We start from the raw sequence: 21,618 nt of genomic DNA, 5'->3' as shown, positions 1-21,618 counted from the left end.
AAGGAGGGATCAGGCTCCTCCCCCTCGGCGTGGGCGGTGGAGAGATGCCTACCTGCGGGCGAGTAATGGATGAAGAGAAGAACACCTGTGTGTGGGGGGAAGGGAGCGTTTTGAGGGCGGGGAGCATTTCCACTGGGGACTGGGAGGAGCAGCGGTGGCGGCGGCAGCAGCAGCGGCCTGTTGGCGCCAACAACCCGCTACTGTGCCACGCTTTCCAAATATTAATGTAAGACAGGATTAATACTCACCTGGAGGAAAGCCAGACTGGATTTTTAAGGGCAAATTGTGTTTAACCAATTTTTTTGATGAAGTAACGGATACAGTTAATGCAATTTATGTGGTGTACATCATCTTCCAGAAGCATTTGGTGCCATGTAAAAGACTTAGTGGCAAAGTTGAAGCACATGGCATAAAAGAATATTAATAGCAGCATATGAAGTTGGCAAAGTAACTGACAACAGAGGGTGGTGGGTGAATGATTATTCTCAAACTGAAGGAAGGTGAATACTGACCTTCACCAGGGATTGAAGTTAGAGTTATTGTTTTTTACCTGTGATAATGACAAAGACGAAGGTGAAAACTGCAATTTTAAATTGCAAATGGGCAATTTTGTGAATTGTGGAGAGTGATGATTGCAGATGGATAGAAACGGGTCAGAGGAACAGGCAAATTATTGCAGATTAAGTTTAATATGGGGATACATGAGTGAATGCATTTTGGTGGAAAGAATGAGGAGAGACAATATAGAACAGATGACACTGTTCTAAAAGGGGTTTAAGAAGAGAATGAACAATGCAGAAATCACTTGACGTGGCAGTCAGGTTGGGAAAAATAGCAGTTAAAAAAGGTAGTATGTGCAGAGAAATTATGCTGAACCTTTATTAAACATAGTCCAACCTTTTGGTGGAACTGGTGAGGTTTAGAAATCGCAAGTATAAAATATAGGGAAGATAATTAAGAGTAACATGAAGGAAAAACACCAAACAACATTGAGTGGCTGTAATCTGAAATGCACTGCCTGTGGAAGAGCCAGGTCCATTGCTGCCTTCAGGAGAAATTTTGATAAATGTACTGTGAGGAAAAATATGGAAGGCAAAGCACAAGTAAGGACACAAAGTGCTGGAGTAACTCAGAAACTGCACAAGTCACAGAAGTAACTCAGAACATGCTGGAGAACATGGCTAGGTGACCTTTCCGGTTGGGATCCACAGAGTTACTCCAGCACTTTGTGCCCTTTTTTATAAACCAGCATCTGCAGTTCCTTGTCTCTACATTGTTTTAAGCACGTGTTTAGAATTGCTCTGGTGGAGGGTTGATGTAGATATCGTGGACTGCATAGCTGTTTCTGTTCTGTAAGAACATATGATAACAGGAAAAGTCTGTATGCATGGATTGCAGATTGGTTATCATGTAGACACTGGGTTGGAATAACTAAATCAGTTAAACTAGAATAACTAAAAATCATGTTGATCGCTCTGTTTATTAGTCTCCATTCTTATTGAGAGAGATTATCTAAACTACCTGTACTTAGTTCTGTATGCATTGTTGTCTATTTATAATACCTTATCTTTAGCATGTACTAATTTATATTTCTCTATGAGCAAACCATTTCCATGAAATGAGAAACGTGGGGATTTTGTAATGCGAATTCTGTCCTGTCTATAATTCATTTAGCCAAATTGTGCAAGAGAAACTCAAATATTTTGTATGACTTGATTTTCTTGTTTTGCTATGCTACCCTGAGAGACCATTGTTTGAAGCCGGTTTTATCTGCAAGTTTCATAAATTGATATCATCCTTGCTTTCAAGAGATGGAGAAAACTACATTTCAAAGTGAACTATTTTCTATGCATCCTTTCTTCATCTCTCATAGTTTTTAATCCAATCAATTCTTTTTAGAAAACTCTTTTAAAATACAGGTTTATAATCATAACATTGACTGTTTTTCAAGGAAATTATCATGCAAATACTTGCTGTATTGTGGAAATATATGCACGGAAATTCCATCGCATAGTACTATTTTCAATGCTATGTTCAATACTTAGTTCAAGCAAGAATATATCATATTTGAATCAAATTGTATAAATATTTTGTTTGTTTTTATGTCTTGTTTGCTCTGTAAAGCGTCTTTGAGTTTCCTGAAAAGCGCTATATAAATTAAATGTGTTATTATTATTAATTGTGAAATTCAGCTGGGCATTTCTGGTCATGGGTCATCCATAAGGCTCTTAACAGATTTCTGTTGAACAATGTACATGATGATGTCAGTCCTTGTATATTTGGGTCACATTGTCCTGTAGTTGACTGTCATTGCACACTCCGGAGAACATAGATTTAATGACATTGTGCCAGTCCAGGAAACATGTACTTAACTGCTTCCTCTCTGAATTTCTTCATCATTTGGGTATGGGCAATAAATGCTGGACTTTCCATCAATACTTGCAATCCACAAATCAAAATAGCTTTTGTCTTGCATTAACAGTCATTCCCTTGACACAGAATGTCATATCATATCATATCATATATCATATATATACAGCCGGAAACAGGCCTTTTTTTCGGCCCTCCAAGTCCGTGCCGCCCAGCGATCCCCGTACATTAACACTATCCTACACCCACTAGGGACAATTTTTTTTTTTTTACATTTACCCAGCCAATTAACCTACATACCTGTACGTCTTTGGAGTGTGGGAGGAAACCGAAGATCTCGGAGAAAACCCACGCAGGTCACGGGGAGAACGTACAAACTCCTTACAGTACAGCACCCGTAGTCAGGATCGAACCTGAGTCTCCGGCGCTGCATTCGCTGTAAAGCAGCAACTCTACCGCTGCGCTACCGTGCCGCCCATGGCAGGTCTCACCTTGGAATTCCCAGTTCAATCAAGTTTAGAACCCGTGTCTCCATAATATTTTGGTATGGCAATAACAATCATCTTTTACAAAATATCAAAATCACCCTCCTTTTTGGTTCTGGATTTTGTTCTGTGTAATTTTAGGGGAATAGAGGTAAAAAGGGAAAATTTGCAGTATTCTTAAATGCAGTTTAATCAACACATTTTGCTTTTTTTGTTGTTGCAGGTTGGGAAAAGAAGCTACAGAATGCTGTCTATCGTGAGCTCAATGTGTAGGTTTTAAAGATGTGCGTTTCTATAATGTGCTCTGGAGCTTTTCACTTGTTAGCATCCTTATTTGTATGTTTTACACTTTTTGAAGTTTTGCTTGAACAAAGGTACACTTTTTTAGTTTAGAGTTTGATTTTCTTTTTGCATTGCAGAATTGTCCTTCATGGTTAAAAGAGTAGATGGGAATCTTTCCGACATTTACAAATATATATTCTTTTGAGCTGAGTAGTGTGAAACACATAAAACTTTTTTTGTTTTCATCCTCCCCTTCAAAGAAGCAACTGATTTTTAAAATTCCACATTGCACCTCAGCAAAATGGTTGAGATCTGGAATTCAACTGATGGGAAATTCAATCTATTTGATTTCCAGTCCTCCCCAGCTTATAACAAGGGCAACATGCAGTTAAAACAGGGCATTTAACTCATCTGTTAAGATATTGCTGCAAACTGAGTTCCTGCACAGCAGAAGATACCTGCATCCCCACAGCAGCTGGCAAATTAATCCTGTTAGTCTCCCATGAAGCTCATTCAATTTATGGGCTATACATAAGTTAACAACCTGGGGAGGACCCATAAGTGTATTATGGTGTTAGAAAGTATCAATTCTGGATAAAGCATTCTCAGTGTGTAATAGGAATACAGTTTAAACCTGATCAAATGCACATGACGGTGCAATTTAGAAGATACACTGAGCTTCAGAATCTATATGCTTAAAGACTGTTATTCACAAAATGCTGGAGTAACTCAGCAGGTCAGGCAGCATCTCAGGAGAGAAGGAATGGGTGACGTTTCGGGTCGAGACCCTTCTTCATTCTGAAGAAGGGTCTCGACCCGAAACGGCACCCATTCCTTCTCTCCCGAGATGCTGCCTGACCTGCTGAGTTACTCCAGCATTTTGTGAATAAAAACCTTCGATTTGTACCAGCATCTGCAGTTATCTTCTTATACTGCTTAAAGACTGTGCCTGTGCTGTGAAGAGAATGTTCTCCAGGTATTTCGCAATAATTTGGAGTATCAGGTTAGCTTGTCTCAGAGCAAAACATGTTGCAGATGCCAGCAGATCAAGCACCAAATGTGGAGAGAAAAACAAGAGTGAAATGTTTCAGGTCACTGACCTTTCATCATAACAGGGAAAAGTTGAAATCATAGATATTTTAAGGTACAGAGAAGCTGGTTGGGTGAGAAAAGAGCAAGTTAAATATCTGATAGGGTAGAGATCAAGAGAGACTGAATGGTCCAAGTAGTGGAGATGCCACGTTAGAGTATGTTGTTAATTGCAACTAACATTGCAAGGGAAACATAAATGGAAGGAGATGAAGTGCAGACGAGGAGAAAAATGCTGGGCATTTGTAGATACGAGATTAGAAGTAAAAATGAGAATTCTGGAAATGCAAGCATATTGGGGGGGTAGGAGGGTGGGAGAAGAAAACGGATAATATTAAAGATTCGTAGACTTTCATCAGAATGGCATGTTCTTGTATAGAATAGAAGGCTTGTTCCCTGAAATTGTTGAATTCATTATTAAGATCTGAGGACTAAAATTTGCCTTGTTGTAAGACAAGAGGCTGATAGAAGTCATTGAGACAAATGTTTATCATTTACGTGTTATTTTCCTTTTAATTATTTTGGCCTTTTAATGAAAACACTAAATATTTGTATTAAGTTCTTTGTTGTTAACAGTGATCCAGGTAATCTATATACCAAAACTTGTTTGTTTGTTTGTTCCTAAGCTACAGCCAAAATGGTACATGATAGCGAGGGTGGGGGAGGGAGGGAGGGGAAGGGGAAGGGGAGGAGGGGGAAGGGGGAGAAGAGGGAAGGGGGAGGAGAGGGTGCTGCACCAATGCAGGAGAGGTTTGGGGCCCAATGGGTCCACTTGGTCTAGTAACTAATTAAAGATATTAGATCATAAGGAATAGGAGTAGAATTGGGCCATTTGGCTCATCAATTCTACTCTGCCATTCAATCATGGCTGATCTATCTCTCCCTCATAACCTCATTCACCTACCCTCTCCCCATAACCACTCACACCTGTACTAATCAAGAATCTATATCTGCCGTAAAAATATCCACTGAGTTGACCTCCACAGCCTTCTGGGGCAAAGAATTCCACTGATTCACCACCCCCTGACTAAATAAATTTCTCCTCATCTCCTTCCTAAAAGAACGACTTTTAATTCTGAGGCTATGATCTCTAGTCCCAGACTCTCCCACTGGTGGGAACATCCTCTCCACATCCACTCTATCCAAGCCTTGCACTATTCTGTTTGTTTCAATGAGGTCCTCCTAATCCTTCTAAACTCCAGCGAGTACAGGCCCAGTGCCGACAAACACTCATCATACGTTAATCTACTCGTTCCTGGGATCATTCTTGTAAACCTCCTCTGGACCCTCCCCAGAGTCAGCACATCCTTCCTCATTTATTGTGCCCAAAATTGCTTACAATATTCCAAATGCATCTCCGATTTCTGGATTCTCTCCCCATTTAGAAAATTGTCTACGAGGCTCTATGCCTTTATTCCTACTACCAAAATGCATGACTCCACACTTTGCAACACTATATTCCATCTGCCACTTCTCTGCCCTCTCTCCCAACCTGTCCAAGTCCTTCTGCAGAGTCCCTGCTTTCTCTACACTACCTGCCCCTCCACCTATTTTTGTATCATCCGCAAACTATCATTCAGAAAAAGTCTCCTTCATTGCCACTCTTTTTTTTCTGCCATCCAGCCAACCTGCTATCCATGTTAGTTTCTGCCCTTTGATACTGTGGGCTCTCATCTTTCCCTTCACAAAGTCATGCTGACTTCTTTGGACAGGTACATGGAGAGAAAAGGTTTAAAGGAATATGGGTCAAATGCAGGTAAGTGTAACTAATGTAGATTGTAGTTGTCATGAGCAAGTTGGGCTGAAGGGCCTGTTTCTGCGCTGTATATCTCTATTAGAGCTTCGTGCAATGTAAGTTGAAATTTTATATGCTTGAGTAATTTAATGTAATTTTCATGCAACTGACTGAATAATTTTCATAAGAATCATGGGAAAGCAGTGTGTCTGGATTTATTCATTGCTCCCCATTTCAACAGCTTTGTGGAGTCATCATTCATTTAGTTGCCTGCGCTGAGAGCTTACTACCGACATGCAAAGTAATGGCATTTAATATCGTAATGTAAAATAGGAGGTGGGGCACAAGGCCCTGCAGCCTGTTTTCCCATTGAACAATTTCATAACCCATCCCTGACCAATGCACTTTCTCATCAGTTTCTGTGTATTCCTTTATTCCATTTGAATCACAAAATCTCTTTCTTTTGACTTTGAATGTACAGAATAACTGAGTATTCCCAGTGTGGAATTAGTAAGATTGAAAAACATTTAAATGATGACGTTTATTTTATTCTCTAACCTCAATGGCTTAACATTATTGAAACATATAAGATAATTAGGGGATTGGACACATTAGAGGCAGGAAACATGTTCCCAATGTTGGGGGAGTCCAGAACAAGGGGACACAGTTTAAGAATAAGGGGTAGGCCATTTAGAACGGAGATGAGGAAGAACATTTTCAGTCAGAGAGTGGTGAAGGTGTGGAATTCTCTGCCTCAGAAGGCAGTGGAGGCCAGTTCGTTGGATGCTTTCAAGAGAGAGCTGGATAGAGCTCTTAAGGATAGCGGAGTGAGGGGGTATGGGGAGAAGGCAGGAACGGGGTACTGATTGAGAGTGATCAGCCATTATCGCATTGAATGGCGGTGCTGGCTCGAAGGGCTGAATGGCCTACTCCTGCACCTATTGTCTATTGTCTATTTATGCTGATACTTTCCTCTAGTTCTGGATTCAAGGCGGAAGCAGATTTATCAAATTATACATTCTTTTTTATTGTTTCAATGCTATAATTTATTCTTTATTATCCAGTGAGCATAGGTCTAACCAACTCAAGTTTTCCTGACTACCCTATTATTATACATATAAATATAATGAACCTTTATTGCACCAGTTTAAAAAAAATAAGCCTCTCATATAATGGCTTATTGAATTATTTCCAGAGATCTAGATATGCTGAATCTAGTAATTCCCACTTAATAAACCCACTATTTATATCCTCAAACTCTATTAGATATGTCATATACAATTACATGTCAAATCCGACATTTTGCATGCTCCCAGTGACTTTCTGTGATCTTTTAATGGCCCCCTTAACCACTTATTTAATGACGATTCTTGACGCTGTTGTAAATTTTTTCTCTCAAATCTTCTTTGCTTTGTAGCAATGTTACTTTTGCTACCTTTTAATTTATTAAACAGTTTTGGAATCAAGGGAGTTTTAAAAGATTGCAGCACCTCTACATGAACCTCTTATGAACTCATAAGAGTCAATTGGGAAATTTGTTGGATCCTAGTTAGAGTCATAGAGTCATAAAGTGATACACTGTGGAAACAGGCCCTTCAGCCAAGCTTACCCACACCGGCCAACAATATGTGTAGGAAAGTACTACAGATGGTGGTTTAAATTGAAGGTAGACACAAAATGCTGGAGTAACTCAGCGGGACAGGCAGCAGTTCTGGAGAGACGGAATGGGTGACGTTTTGTGTCGAGACCCTTCTTCAGACTGATGACAGGGGAGTGGGTGGGACAGAGATAGAATCTAGTCAGAGACAGTAAAACTGGTGGGAGAACTGGGAAGGGAGAGGGGATGGAGAGAGAGGGAAAGCAAGGGCTATCTGAAGTTAGAGAAGTCAGTGTAAGCTACCAAAGTGAAATATGAGGTGCTATTTCTCCAATTTGCGCTGGGCCTCACTCTGACAATGGAGGAGACCCAGGACAGGAAGGTCAGATTGGGAATGGGAGGGGGAGTTAAAGTGCTGAGCCACCGGGAGATCAGGCAGGTTAAGGCGGACTGAGTGGAGGTGTTCAGTGAAACGTTCGCTGAGCCTGCACTTGGTCTCTCCGATGTACAGAAGTTGACACCTGGAACAGCGGATACAGTAGATGAGGTTGGAGGAGGTGCATTTGAACCTCTGCCTCACCTGAAAAGACTGTCAGGGTCCTTGGATAAAGTCGGGGGGGGGGGGGGGGGTAAAGGGACAGGTGTTGCATCTCCTGCGGTTGCAGGGGAAGGTACCTGGGGAGGGGGTGGTTTGGGTGGGAAGGGTCGGGTTGACCAGGGAGTTGCGGAGGGAACGGTTTCTGCAGAAAGCAGAAAGGGGTGGAGATGGGAAGATGTGGCCAGTAGTGGGATCCCGTTGGAGGTGGCGAAAGTGCTGGAGGATTACAGCATATAACATTATGTGGCTTGATTATTACCTCTACTAATGGGGACTTAGTTTAGTTTAGAGATATAGCATGGGAATTGACTCTTTTCCCCACTGAGTCAGTACTGACCTGCGATCCCCGTACACTAGCACTATCCTACACACTAGAGACAATTTATAATTTTTACCAAAGCCAAAGAACCTACAAACCTGTACATCTTTGGAGTGTGGGAGGAAACCGAGCATCTGGAGATAACCCACGCAGTCATGGGAAGAATGTACAAATTCTGTGCAGACAGCAGCCATAGTCAGGATTGAGTCCCGGTCTCTGGCAGGCAGGCAACAACTCTGCTGCTGTGCCGCTCTAATTTTCTTCTTGAGGCATAAATTGATCACTTTCCTCACAGATATCCCCCTCTTCTCTGTCCCCCGCCCCAAATGGAATGTATATTGGAAGTCATGCAGCACAGGCACAGTTCTTTTGGCAATTCATGTTCATGTTGATCATTGCATCCTAGCTATATAAATTTCATTTACTCGTACTTGATGTACAGTGTATGGTCCATGGCAATTTCAATACTTGTCCAGATCCTTCTTAAATATCATGTATCTGCTTCCACGACCTTCTTAGCAGTGATATCCAGATTGCAACCACCCTCTTAACAAAATATATTTCTCAGATCCCTTCTAAATCACTAGTCTTCACTTTAAACCTATATCCTCTGATCTTGGAGATCTCTGCATGGCAAAAGGTTTTTTTTACTATCCACTGTATCGTTACCTCTGTTAATTAAGTAGCATTGATGTTCATCCATCACCTTTACAGCAAAAGGTAAGATGAACATCCTTGCTGCAGAATTAACAGGTAATTTCCAGCAATATTGATTAACTTCACACCTATATAATTGATTTTATTTATTTTAAAGACACTAATTTTGGATATGAGCACCTCTCCCACAAACTTGGTGCAAATTTGTACTTTCTGTATGATTGCTGTATCTTAGAGAATCGCCTACCGTAAGACATAAAAACAGAAAATGCTTGAAGCAGGTCAGGCCGCATCTATGGAAAGGCAAATGGAGTTAATATTTCAGGTTGAAGAGCCTTTGTCAATTCTGTTGTGATGAAAACCTGCTGAATCTTTCTGCATTTTCTAGTTTTATTTCCGATTTTCAGCTTTTGCAGTGTTTTAATTTTCATCTCCCCTATTACAAGATAATTGATTACATTTTTCTCAGTGCACCAAATGAGATCTGAAGTAACCTAATTCCTGCATGGTTTCACTTCTTATGGCTTTCAGAAGCTATCCAAAATGCATCCATTGAATGCCCTCCGATTTACTTCTGCAAATTTGATTTGTTAAATCTATACCTTCAGTTCAAGCTACCCTTATTTACTTTGATTAAAATGCTGTTCAACAGATTAGCTCTCTAAAGGGCGTATAGATACATTGGTGTTTTCTGTCATGTATTTATTGTATCACCCTTGCTTCTTTTTCCCAATTTGTTTTAGCTAATATCATTTGTCACTACTATGATTTGCTTTTTATGCATTGCTACCTTGTGTTAAGGATAGACTTCTTCCCACCTTTCCTTTTACATTTCATCCACTCTTTAGAAAACAGATGCAGCAACTCCCCCTCCCACTCCCAGTCTGACCTTTCTGTCATGGGCCTCCTCTATTGTCATAGTGAGTCCCAGCGCAAATTGGAGGAACAGCATCTCATGTTTCGCTTGGGCAGTTTACACCCCAGCAGTATGAACATTTACTTCTCTAACCAGATAGTTCCTCTGCCCCTCTCTTTCCCCTCCCCCTTCCCAGTTCTCCCACTGTCTTCCTGTCTCAAACTACATCCTATCTTTGTCCCGCCCCCTCAGTCTGAAGAAGGGTCTCGACCCGAAACGTCACCCATTCCTTTTCTCCTGAGATGCTGCCTGACCCGCTGAGTTACTCCAGCATTTTGTGTCTACCTTCGATTTGAACCAGCATCTGCAGTTATTTTCCTACACACCCTAGAATTTTTAACTTCTAACTTTGATAACACATGGTTATTATATCAAAATGATTAATTTATTCATCTTATGGTGAATAGTTGGTGCTTTGAAATAAAGTAGATAATCAAATTATAAATCCTCCAATTTCAAATTATTCACTGAGGTAGTTATAATTTAACCCATTTTCCTGCCACGTTCTGCTTTTCATAGCTCCATTTGTGTAAGGTAAATGATGTGTTATTTTTAAACTTAGAAATTCCACTACCTGATTTTTTTTAACCTTTCCCCTCTCATCTCCCTTTTTTTGTTTCAAGATCCATCATAGCTCTAGTTATTTGATTTCCAATGACTGGTTTTAAATGTGTCTTGTCTCAATAGAAAAGCTCCTTCATTCTCCAATAGTATGCCATAGACTGATGCTTACAATGTTAGATTCAAAATTCTTCAGTCATTTCCATTTAGCACTTTTGGATTTTAATTCCATTTATAATTCACAGAAATATATTTTCTGTTATTGTTTCAGTCAATGAGAATGTCCCTTCATCTAACTGGAAGTCTTCTTTATTGACAGCCTTCCTGAACTTGCCCATCCATCTACGCCAGTTGAACACATCAAGGAGGGACTGATGTACATAAGACGTGCACAGGTTAGTCCAAGGTGTATTGGACATATTAGACGAAACAGTTAGACAGGTGCATGGATAGGACAGGTTTGGAGGGATATAGACCAAGCGCAGGCAAGTGGGACTAGTGTAGCTGGGACATTGTTGGCCGGCGTGGGCAAGTTGGGCCAAAGGGCCTGTTTCCACATTGTATCACTCTATGACTGATTCTATGATAGTTATTTGCCAATAAATTGTGGTTTAGCTCTTTCAATTTTTGCTGTATTGTGGAAAATTAATTAGATACATTTAAAATATAAATGCTTTTTAAACATTTACAAATAAACATACCTAACATGAAACTAGCACCCAATTATGAGCCCTAAAATACATGCTACAAGGTTGTTATATGGCACCGTTACAAGGACAGGATGGAAGTAAATCCAGATAACTCTGAGAGTTAATGGTTTGTAATAAAGTCGTGGGACAGATTGCAGTGCAGGTGGATGAGTATTATTGACATGTGGTTGTTTGAGATTGCTGTATGACAAGATGATGTGCTAAACAATATGCACAAATTTTTCAGCAACACCTTAAAACATTGCAGATCATACGATGCACATTTAATGTGAAAATCACTTAAGATGTATGTCGATGTGCTCACTCAAGTGTACAGGGGTGTAGCAATTGATCACAATTGAATTTTACTCTGGGAGTGGGAAGGTGGGTGGGGGATTAGTTGATGGGATTTCTCACACACACACTGTTGAGATAAACCAATATCATGAGTCCAAATTTCTTGGCACTCCTTCTAAACCAGGGAAGCTGCTCATTATTAAATGGAATAAGAAAATAACTGCAGATGCTGGTACAAATCGATTTATTCACAAAATGCTGGAGTAACTCAGCAGGTCAGATTTGATTGAAACATTTTTCACCAGTCCCTACTATTTTAGACACAAAATGCTGAAGTAACTCAGCAGACAGGCAGCATCTCTGGAGAGAAGGAATGGGTGATGTTTCAGGTTGAGACCCTTCTTCAGAAGGTTCCAAAGAAGGGTTTCGACCCAAAATTATTTTCGACTGGTTTCGACTCCAGCATTTTATGTCTATCTTCAGTGTATAACCAGCATTTGCAGTTCCTTCTGACACATCCCAACTATTTTAGCTTGGATAAGACTGTTTAATATTGTAGTAGATTGAAATTCAGCACAAGATTTGTTTTTCGCTTGTCTGTTTCTGGTAAAACAGTTCAGGATATTCTTGTAACCTGAACCCATCCCCACCACCACCACCCCTCATTCTGCCATTAATATGTTATCCAGCACTTGAGGAAGCCTATGAGGTAATGGAGAAAGTACAGACTACTCCCAGACAGCACTGGAGGTTAAGGATTGAATTCCATTGTGCCATTTCTAAATATTTTGAGAGATCAAACAATTTTAACTCTTTACAGTTCTCTTGAAAGAACATTGACCACTAATATCAATTCTGTTTTCCTTTCCACAGATGCCACTTGAGGTTTCTACTTTTTTTTCCAGTAATCACAATACTTTTGTGTTAGTCAATGTTTTCTAAATGAGAATTTGTTTGTCCTTGTCTGTACTTTCCAGTACTTTGATGTTGGATTCATAGATTCGTAGTTTATTTGATTTTTCTCCCCTTTTTCTGAATGGAATTATCCTCATATCAAGTCAAGTCAAGTTTATTTGTCACATGCACATACATGATGTGCAGTGAAATGAAAGTTGCAATGCCTGCGGATTGTGCACAAAAAAGAATTACAGTTACAGCATATAAATAAAAGTTAATACAGAGAAGACAAAATTTAGTCCCTGGAGTTATAAAAGTTAACAGTCCTGATGGCCTGTGGGAAGAAACTCCGTCTCATCCTCTCCGGTTTCACAGCGTGACAGCGGAGGCGCTTGCCTGACCGTAGCATCTGGAACAGTCCGTTGCTGGGGTGGCAGGGGTCCCTCATAATCTTGCTTGCTCTCGGTCTACACCTCCTGATGTATAGGTCCTGCAGGGGGACGAGTGTAGTTCCCATGGTGCGTTCTGCCGAACGCACTACTCTCTGCAGGGCCTTCCTGTCCTGGGCAGAGCTGTTCCCAAACCAGACTGTAATGTTGCCGGACAGGATGCTCTCTACAGCCCCAGAGTAGAAGCAATGAAAGATCCTCAGAGACACTCTGAATTTCCTCAGCTGTCTAAGGTGGTAAAGGCGCTGCTTTGCCTTATCCACCAGTGCGGCAATGTGCGTTGCCCATGTCAGATCCTCTTTGATGTGGACTCCCAAGTATTTAAAACTGCTCACCCTATCCACAGTAGACCCATTTATCTCCAGTGGCATGTACGTCCTTGGATGTTGAGCCCTTCTAAAGTCCACAATCAGCTCCTTAGTTTTTTTGACATTCAAGAGGAGGCTATTGTCCTGACACCAGAGTGCCAGATCAGCCACCTCCTCCCGGTAGGCCTTCTCATCGTTGCCGGAGATCCGGCCCACCACCACAGTGTCATCAGCAAACGTGATGATGGAGTTTGAGCTGAACCTGGCCACACAGTCATGTGTGTACAGGGAGTACAGTAGGGGGCTAAGGACGCAACCCTGGGGGGAATCCTATGTTCAGGGTGAGGGGGCTAGATGTGTGTTCTCCCATCCTGACCACTTGGGGCTTGGCCGTGAGAAAGTCCAGGACCCAGGCACACAGAGTGGTGCTAAGACCCAGTTCCAGCAGCCTCTCAGTCAGTCTGCTGGGGACTATTGTTTTGAAAGCTGAACTAAAGTCAATGAACAGCATCCTCACATAGCCCCCCTTCTGGCTGTCCAGATGAGAGAGAGAACCTGGGAGTGGACCTGTTCGGACGGTATGCGAACTGTAGTGGGTCCATGTTGCGAGGAAGGAGGACACAGATGTGCTTCTTGATTAGTCTCTCGAATCATTTCATGACAGTGATTCTAATAAAAGGTCATTGACCTCAATGATTTAGGTTGTTTCTCTTTCCAGAAATATTTGAGTATTTCAATCATTTTAAAAACAATATTCAAACACTTAAGGTGAAGGGGAAAAGATTTAATAGGAATCTGAGGGGTAACTTTGTCCACACAAAGGATAGTGGGTGTATGTAACAAGCTGCCAGAGGAGGTTGTTGAAGCTGGGATTATCCCAATGTTTAAGAAGCAGTTAGACAGGTACATGGATAGGACAGGTTTGGAGGGATATGGACCGAAAGCAGACAGATGGGACTAGTATAGCTGGGACATGTTGGCCAGTGTGGGCAAGTTGGGCCGAAGGCCTATTTCCACACTGTATCAATCTATGCCTCTATGACTATCTATTTCCATCTTGGCTCCCCTTAACAACTCTGGTTAAGGTTGTTATTTTTGAGTGATGCAAAACTAATTAGCGCTGAATATAGGATTATTTATTGAGTTTGACCAAACCGAAGTTCCTGTTATCGACTTTATTGGCCCTGTTTCTGAATGTGTCTTTTGAAATTGGTGTGTTTTGTTTTGCAGATAAACTGGGAAAAGCGTGTTCTAAAAAGTTTAAACAGTATGTGCACAGAGATGAGCATCCCCCTAGCAAAAAAGGTACAACACAACTGTATCATTTACCCTTTAAAATGCATTTACCGTGTTGTAATTATTGAGATGCGGAAACATAAAGATTGAAGTTGTGTCTTTTCAAATAGAGATCTGCAGATGAACAAAAAGAGCTTTTGCACAAGTGGAATGAGATGGGGACTGATGAGCCAGGTACTAAATTCAAGCCATCAAAATTATATTTATTGTAAAAAGTAGTTGCATCTTGGGAATGGGGACATATGACAGACTGATGTTCCTGTTCCTGTGATAATCAAGTTTCTTTGGGACTGTTAATCAATAAATACATTCTATGTGGTCTAACTTTTGAAACTGAGTGACTACCACTTTTAAAGCTGATTTTTTTTGTTTAAAAAGAGGCAGGGGTGGGGAGGTGAAGTTTGGTATCTGGGTGACAAAATGGATTTTCCTATTCAGTTATGTATTCAGATCTTGTACAACACAGCAGGCAGCATAAATATAATTCCATTGGGTGGTACAGGAACACTAGACCTTTGCACTAGAACAGTTGGAAATATTTTTCAGAGATTGTATCTGTAGTGCAGATTATCACATTATCTTTCTTCACGACAGTTGCTGTGAAAATCCTTGCTGCTGATGCTAGGCTCCCAAAGTGAATGCTCCATTTACCTTTACCAGCATTATTTTGCAGCAATCATTGACACAGAATAAAATTGCCTTGGAATAAATTTCACTCAGTAATTAAGTCCAGTGATCTATTTGTATATTGTGCTATCATTTACACTATATAATAAGCTTTAAACATTTTTGAGCATTTTTATTAGTTAATGGCAAATTAAGGTGCAAAACACAGCTCAGGTGCAGCTTACTGTTCCTAGGAGTGTTAAGATTGGCTAATCATGCTTCTGTGTAGCATGTTGGAGTTCTACATTGAAGAGTTGATTTTCATTGCTTTATATACTGCCAAATTAAAGTCAAATTATTGAATAATTAAATAACTGGATGTACTAGGCATGATGAGCTTTAATAAATCGGAGCAAATTCATCACTTTCTCAGGTACCAGAAATGCATGTTGAGTGCACGTATGCTAAATCTAGTCTCTCCTTGAGTGACTGCAAAGTGCAGTCATTGATGCTTAACGTGAACAATCTTGTTATGCTTCCAAATTTCAAATACAGTTGCCTGGCAGAAATCCAGATACTAGGTTTTTTTCCATTGAAAGATCATGCTGCTATTTTTCTCAAAACTTCATTGATTTGTAGTATGCAGTCAAGGTATTTAGGTATTGCTCTTATTTTTGGTGTGTTAAATTATGTAACCACTCGATTCTTGATCATCTGATTTTATATCACCAGATTTGAGCCGCTTCCGACCTGTCTACGCCCCTAAAGATTTTCTGGAGGTAAGATTTCCACCTGATCTCACCATTGACGAAAAGAATCTAGCTAGGGCAATGGATTTCTATGTTGTTTCATGTGTGATTTTTTTGGCTTCTTCATCATTGCTTTTTTAAAAAATATTCTTTCATTTAAATCTTTAACAAATAAACTAGGTGTAAACACTAGGACTAGACAAAATAATTTTTTCAGATAAAGAAATTTTTGCTTTAATTCTGTTATTTTTAAAAACTGTGACAGTGAATAACTGAATAAGACGTAATACTGTATGGTTGAAAATCTGCCAATCATCTAATATATCTCAGCAGGAGTGTAGCGGGAAGAATGGGAATTTTCCCAGACTCTGTTTCGCCTTGCTATTCCTGTTCCTGGATAGCTTGGTTTGACAAGGATCTTTCATGTTTCTCCACATTAGATTGGGTAAAGGGGTGCGTGGAAAGGACTTGTTTAATGAGAATTTCTCAGACTGCACCATGGTGAGCAGCAGTAACACAAGGCTAGTTAGCTGCTTCAGGTGTGCAAGTAGCCCTAACATGGAAAGCATCCATCCTGCCAATCCCCTTCAGAATCTTACTCGTATCAATAAGATCACCTCACATTCGTTACTCCAATGAGTACAGGCCCAATCTACTCAATCTTTTTTTATATGTTGACCCTTTCAGCCAAGGAGCCATCTAAGTGAACACCCCTGCACTAAATCCAATTCAAGTCTATCGTTTCTTAAACAATGATGATCAAAGGTGTACATAGTTATACAGGTGTGGTTTCTAGCACCTCATTTAAAAAGTTGCATCAAGAATACCCCACTCCATAAGCTTTCCTAATTTGTTAATGGAGCTGCACTCGAAGAGATTTTTCTTTTGTGTCCTAGGATACCATCCCCGCCTCCCCTTCTGATGTGCTTGTATTATGACACTTTGCAGTCTCACTCCATCTATATACTAAAACTCTTGTTTGTTTGTTTGCTTGTTCCTGAACTACAGCCAAAACGGTACATGATAGCGCGACAATTTTAGGCCCACCTTACTCACCGTCGTCCCTTTGGGGCTAATGGAAGAAGTTTCATTGAAATCGGTGTTATATTTTTTAAGTTATTCACATTTTAAAGTTTAAATCTATCTCAGGGACGGAGGGAGGATAAGGGGGTTTGAGGGGGATGGAGTGGGGGGATGGGGAGGAGGGGGGGAGGGGGAGGAGGAGGGTGGGGGGGAGAGGAGGAGGGGGAGGGGGAGGAGAGGGTGCTGCACCAATGCAGGAGAGGTTTGGGCCCAATGGGTCCACTTGGTCTAGTTTAAGTAATAATTTGCCTCTTCATTCTTCAAAGTGCAAACCTCACATTTTATCACACTATATTCCACAGCAGCTGGCTTCTTGCCTACTCATTTAACATACACATAACTCTTCACTTAAATCATCTGATTTTGTATCATAAGCAAATTTTGTCCTGCTAAATCATTTGATTTTGTATCATAAGCAATTTTTTTCTTGCAATATTACACTCTGTCTCTACATCTAAATTATCAGCAGATGATACACTATCGTGTTTAATTGTAATTTCTAGTGTACAGGTAGAAATAAAAACTGGCACTTGTCATTTTGTTAGAACTGTAATAGTAGGGTTTATACTGATTCAGTTGACCCAGATTAACAAGGCTCTTAGTCATTTCCATTGGGTGCTTCAGCTATCTGGATGCAGGTCTGCCTGAATAATTGAACGGCACTAAGGGGGGTGATTGGTGTGTCCTTTATGTTTAGGTTTGGCTTGATCTGCCTACACAAATGGGACAGTAGCAATGTGAAAATCACCCACATCATATCATTTATGATTAAATTACCAATGACTGGTGAACAAAAGAGTATCATTGTTAATGTTTGACTTCTCCTTTGTCTGTTGGTGAAGTTGATTGAGTTTTGGGTGGTTAAGAGTTTCTGTGTCTCAAGGGTTGAAACTTATATAGAAGTTTTGATATTTTAATCTCTACTTCATTTTTGGCTTTTCAGGTTCTGATTAATCTTCGCAATCCAAATTATGATGGTGGTGACCTAACTGGTCTGAATGGTAGTTGGGGTTTAATCAATGTTCCTTTGAAAGTTAAAGACCTTCCTGCACTGGTAAGAAGATTTCTACTTCGAAAGTAAACTTTGAAATGGAAGAATTATAGCTAGTGTATGTATACTGATATGATATGGTTAATGTCGAAAACTGATATTTATGACTTGTGCAGAAATCGGTGTACCAACAGTTACTTGGAATGAAATCATTGAGTATCCTGGGAACTGCCTGTGTTTTGTTTTTGTATGAAATTTAGCAATAAAACAGGTTTTAAGGTGCCAAATAAGTGGGAAGGATAGGACAGTGGGGAGGCTCAGTAATGAGCAGCAGTAGTCTGATGGTGATGCAAATAGAAGAAACAGGATTATTTTTTAAATGAAAGTGAAAATCTGAAATGGAAATGTGACTTTCCAAAGTATGGGTCAGATATCTGGCGAATGTCAGAGAACATTAGACATTGAATTGCTTGGATAGTTGGGTCTTAGTGTGGCGTTGCCTTTGTGATGAAAGTCATGGAGGTAATGAACTGACATGGTCTTTAGTGGTTCTTCGTTATCAGTTGAGAGTGGTGGCCATCTAATTAGAGTAAATAATGTGTGTGGTTCCTACAGCTTGGGAGTTGGGCACATAATAGAGAATCCAAGGTATGGGAGACTTGGATAAAAAACAGACGTTATGGGGCTGTTGGTCTTTTGTTTTTGTGCTGCATGTGATCACAGCAGTTGCCTGGGATGAGCTTTGGAATGTTTAGGTGTGAGCCGGTTGGTCCATTGGTCCCTTTTTGTGTTAATGGACTTGCAGCCTTCCTTTTTGATGAACTGGGAGCAGGACTTTTGGCTTGACCTCAATGTGTTTACCATACAGATCATGGTAATTAACAACACTGTATTGAAACTGATATTAATGTGAGAGCTTTTATAATACAGCTATTAATTGCAAGTTGTGTGACTTTGTAAGCAGAGCATCATTTGAATATTTGGGACAAACTTGCAGCTCTCCACAAATTTATTTGAGCATTTTACATTCAAGCAAGTAATTTTAGGTTCAGGTTAAAGTAAATTGTTAAAACAATTATTGTGATTTTTTGAAAGCACAATCATTCGCTTTGGATTGCAGTTATTTATTTTTGACTTTAGGGTTGTGAGAAACAAATTTCTGATCGCAAAATGGAATTCCATTCTCTAAATCTTTTCACAAAACTTAACCCTTTAACCAACCTCATGTCATTCCTCAATATCTCATTTTGAGGTCTCCTATTGTTTATTTTAGTTTTAGTTTAGTTTAGAGATACAGCATGGAAACAGGCCCTTCGGCCCACCGAGTCCGCACCGACTAGCGCACACATTAACACTACCCTACACACACTAGGGAGAATTTACACTTATACCAAGCCAATTAACCTATAAACCTGCACGTCTTCAGAGTGTGGGAGGAAACTGAAGATCTCGGAGAAATCCTACGTGGTCACGGGGAGAATGTACAAACTGCATACAGACAGCACCCGGGATCGAACCCGGGCCTCTGGCGATGCAAGCGCTGTAAGCCAGCAACTCTACCGCTGTGCCACCGTGCCGCCCTTTGGACATTTCCATCAGCAGAAGAATTATGACAATTAGTTCTATTTAAATTAGGCCTAACTGTCTTGTTTTCAAATATGTTGATATGGTATATTTATGGATAGCAATGCCTAGCTTTGAGAGAAAAGGTGGGTTCTTCATCGGCCATTTTATTTAAGCCTTTTGATAATCGCCATTGTTTGTTGCTGAACCTGAAATCTTGGCCATTGAATTTCTTTGGATTAGTTGTTTTAATTTGAAAATATTTACAACTGGTGTATGTTATGAATATCCTTTTTGTGTATTGTTTCTTGGCTGGGGACGAGCCTGGTAACTTTTTTCCAAGGGTCAATTGCCTTGCAATGTCTCTGGTTGCAGAATCTGCCTGAGGAACAGAGTATTGTTCCATCAATCTGCCATTAACTGACTTGCCCCTGATTGTCTTTTAGCATATTTATAGACATTGGCTTGCAGGTTAGGATGTTTTGGAACAAGTATCTGGAACAACATTTGCCACTCAACGATGTAATATGTTGTAGCACCATTGTGGTGCCTTAAATATGGCTGATGTAAAATGTTTTGTGAACATTTAAATAGAAATAGATAAACAAGCTTAAAATTGTTTTTCTCTTTTTACTCCCGAAAGATAAATTTATACACTGAACTTGGTTTGAATTTCGAGCAACTTGGGATTGATGATTCATTGCAGATCTCTCCTGGTGAGTATTTGTAATTCTTAAATGCTTTTCGAGTTTCTAGGAATTACTCTTTCCGGGGACTTTATTTTAACAGAGTGATTACAGAGGGACTAACAGAGCAGCATAGTGATGCAGCAGGTGGTACTGTTGCTTCAGCTCTAGCCACCTGGGCTCAATTGTGACCTCTGGTGCGGTCTGCATTCTACGGGTTTTCCTGTGGGTATCTTGGTTTCCTCCTGCATCCTAAAAATATGATGGCTATGGGCTAATTGGCTAGTTTAAATTATTCCTTGTGTAAATGGGTGGAGAGTTGATGTTTTTTTTGGAGATGAGCCGTCATAGCTCGCAGCCAAATTACCTCTTCCTATCTCGTATAGAAATAGACCCCTCGAGTCTTAATAATTCACATCTCCCAAAGCTACATTATCCAGAAGTTTCATTGCATTTTCATTTTTGGGCAATCCATCGGTCCCAAAACATGCAATATTTTATGAATTGCCATTTTGGAGCTCCCATGCATAACACCATTGCAGAAAGAGCAAGCCAAATTTTAAATGGTGCAAAATGTAATGTGATTTATCATGCGGAATACCAATTAATTTTTTATCTCTTTCACATCCAAATTTTGGTGGCAGTTTTGTAGCAAGTCCATAGTGTAAAACCTTTCTGGTGAGCATATATATAGCCCTGATTAAATGATTAGTGTTTACAATGTCTGGGAAAAATTCCAATATTATTATTTACCTTGGCAGATCAAATGTCTCAGTATTCTGGTGTTTTGGGTTTTGTTGTAACAATTTTTTGATTGATTGCTTTTGACTGCCAGAATTGTTTCATGTAATATTTGATTTGGTCTTCAGTTTAAACATGTCCAATTCATACATGGACTTTAAAAAATGTCCTTCAATGGAAAGCTGTTTGTTTCTTGCAGCTGCTCTGGTTTCACAAATATAGGGAATTGGGTAAACGTTAAATTAGAATAAAGCAATGGTAAGGGCAAGGTTGGGTGCCCAATTAAGATGTTTTGAAGCCACAGGGTGTAAACATCATTGATACAAGAGGTAATACTGGGGATGAAAACACGAGTTATAAATAAGATGCAGGGTTGTGTCTTTCAGGGACCAGGTATTGATAATGAGGAACCATACATTTAAGGTTGGCACTGAAGAAATAGGGAGCAGCATTTGAAGAGATTTACCTATTTTGTGTGCTTTAAAGCATGATATATTTTCAGAACACGAGGTTGAATTTTGAATTGCGCCAACAAAGGGGAGGCACAAAGATTCAAATCCTGAATAGTTTTCTTTTGTTGGTACAGATAAAATGAAAATCTGACAGAGTAACTCCTGATTTGCAAATATTTGCTAAATGGCTGGATGATGTTAT

General features: G+C 40.0%; 1 protein-coding gene across 3 annotated transcripts in view; it reads left to right on the top strand.

The window, feature by feature from the left end:
- Nucleotides 1–21,618, top strand: part of tbc1d19 (TBC1 domain family, member 19) — an 85,922-nt gene that overhangs the window by 12,561 nt on the left and 51,743 nt on the right. For 2 of the 3 annotated variants that reach the window (XM_078400406.1, XM_078400416.1), the window contains exons 3-9: nt 3,079–3,139; nt 10,929–11,004; nt 14,480–14,554; nt 14,656–14,719; nt 15,884–15,930; nt 17,927–18,037; nt 20,181–20,253. In XM_078400406.1, the coding sequence (XP_078256532.1) occupies nt 10,984–11,004; nt 14,480–14,554; nt 14,656–14,719; nt 15,884–15,930; nt 17,927–18,037; nt 20,181–20,253 (391 nt within the window). In that variant the 5' untranslated portion in view covers nt 3,079–3,139; nt 10,929–10,983. The remainder of the gene's footprint in view (nt 1–3,078; nt 3,140–10,928; nt 11,005–14,479; nt 14,555–14,655; nt 14,720–15,883; nt 15,931–17,926; nt 18,038–20,180; nt 20,254–21,618) is intronic. The other variant, XM_078400398.1, reaches the window with a different exon arrangement.

The sequence above is a fragment of the Rhinoraja longicauda genome, chromosome 1 (genome assembly GCF_053455715.1).
Source record: "Rhinoraja longicauda isolate Sanriku21f chromosome 1, sRhiLon1.1, whole genome shotgun sequence".
NCBI lineage: Eukaryota > Metazoa > Chordata > Chondrichthyes > Rajiformes > Arhynchobatidae > Rhinoraja > Rhinoraja longicauda.
Note: the sequence above shows the minus strand (reverse complement) of the source record. Positions and strands in the feature narration are given on the sequence as shown.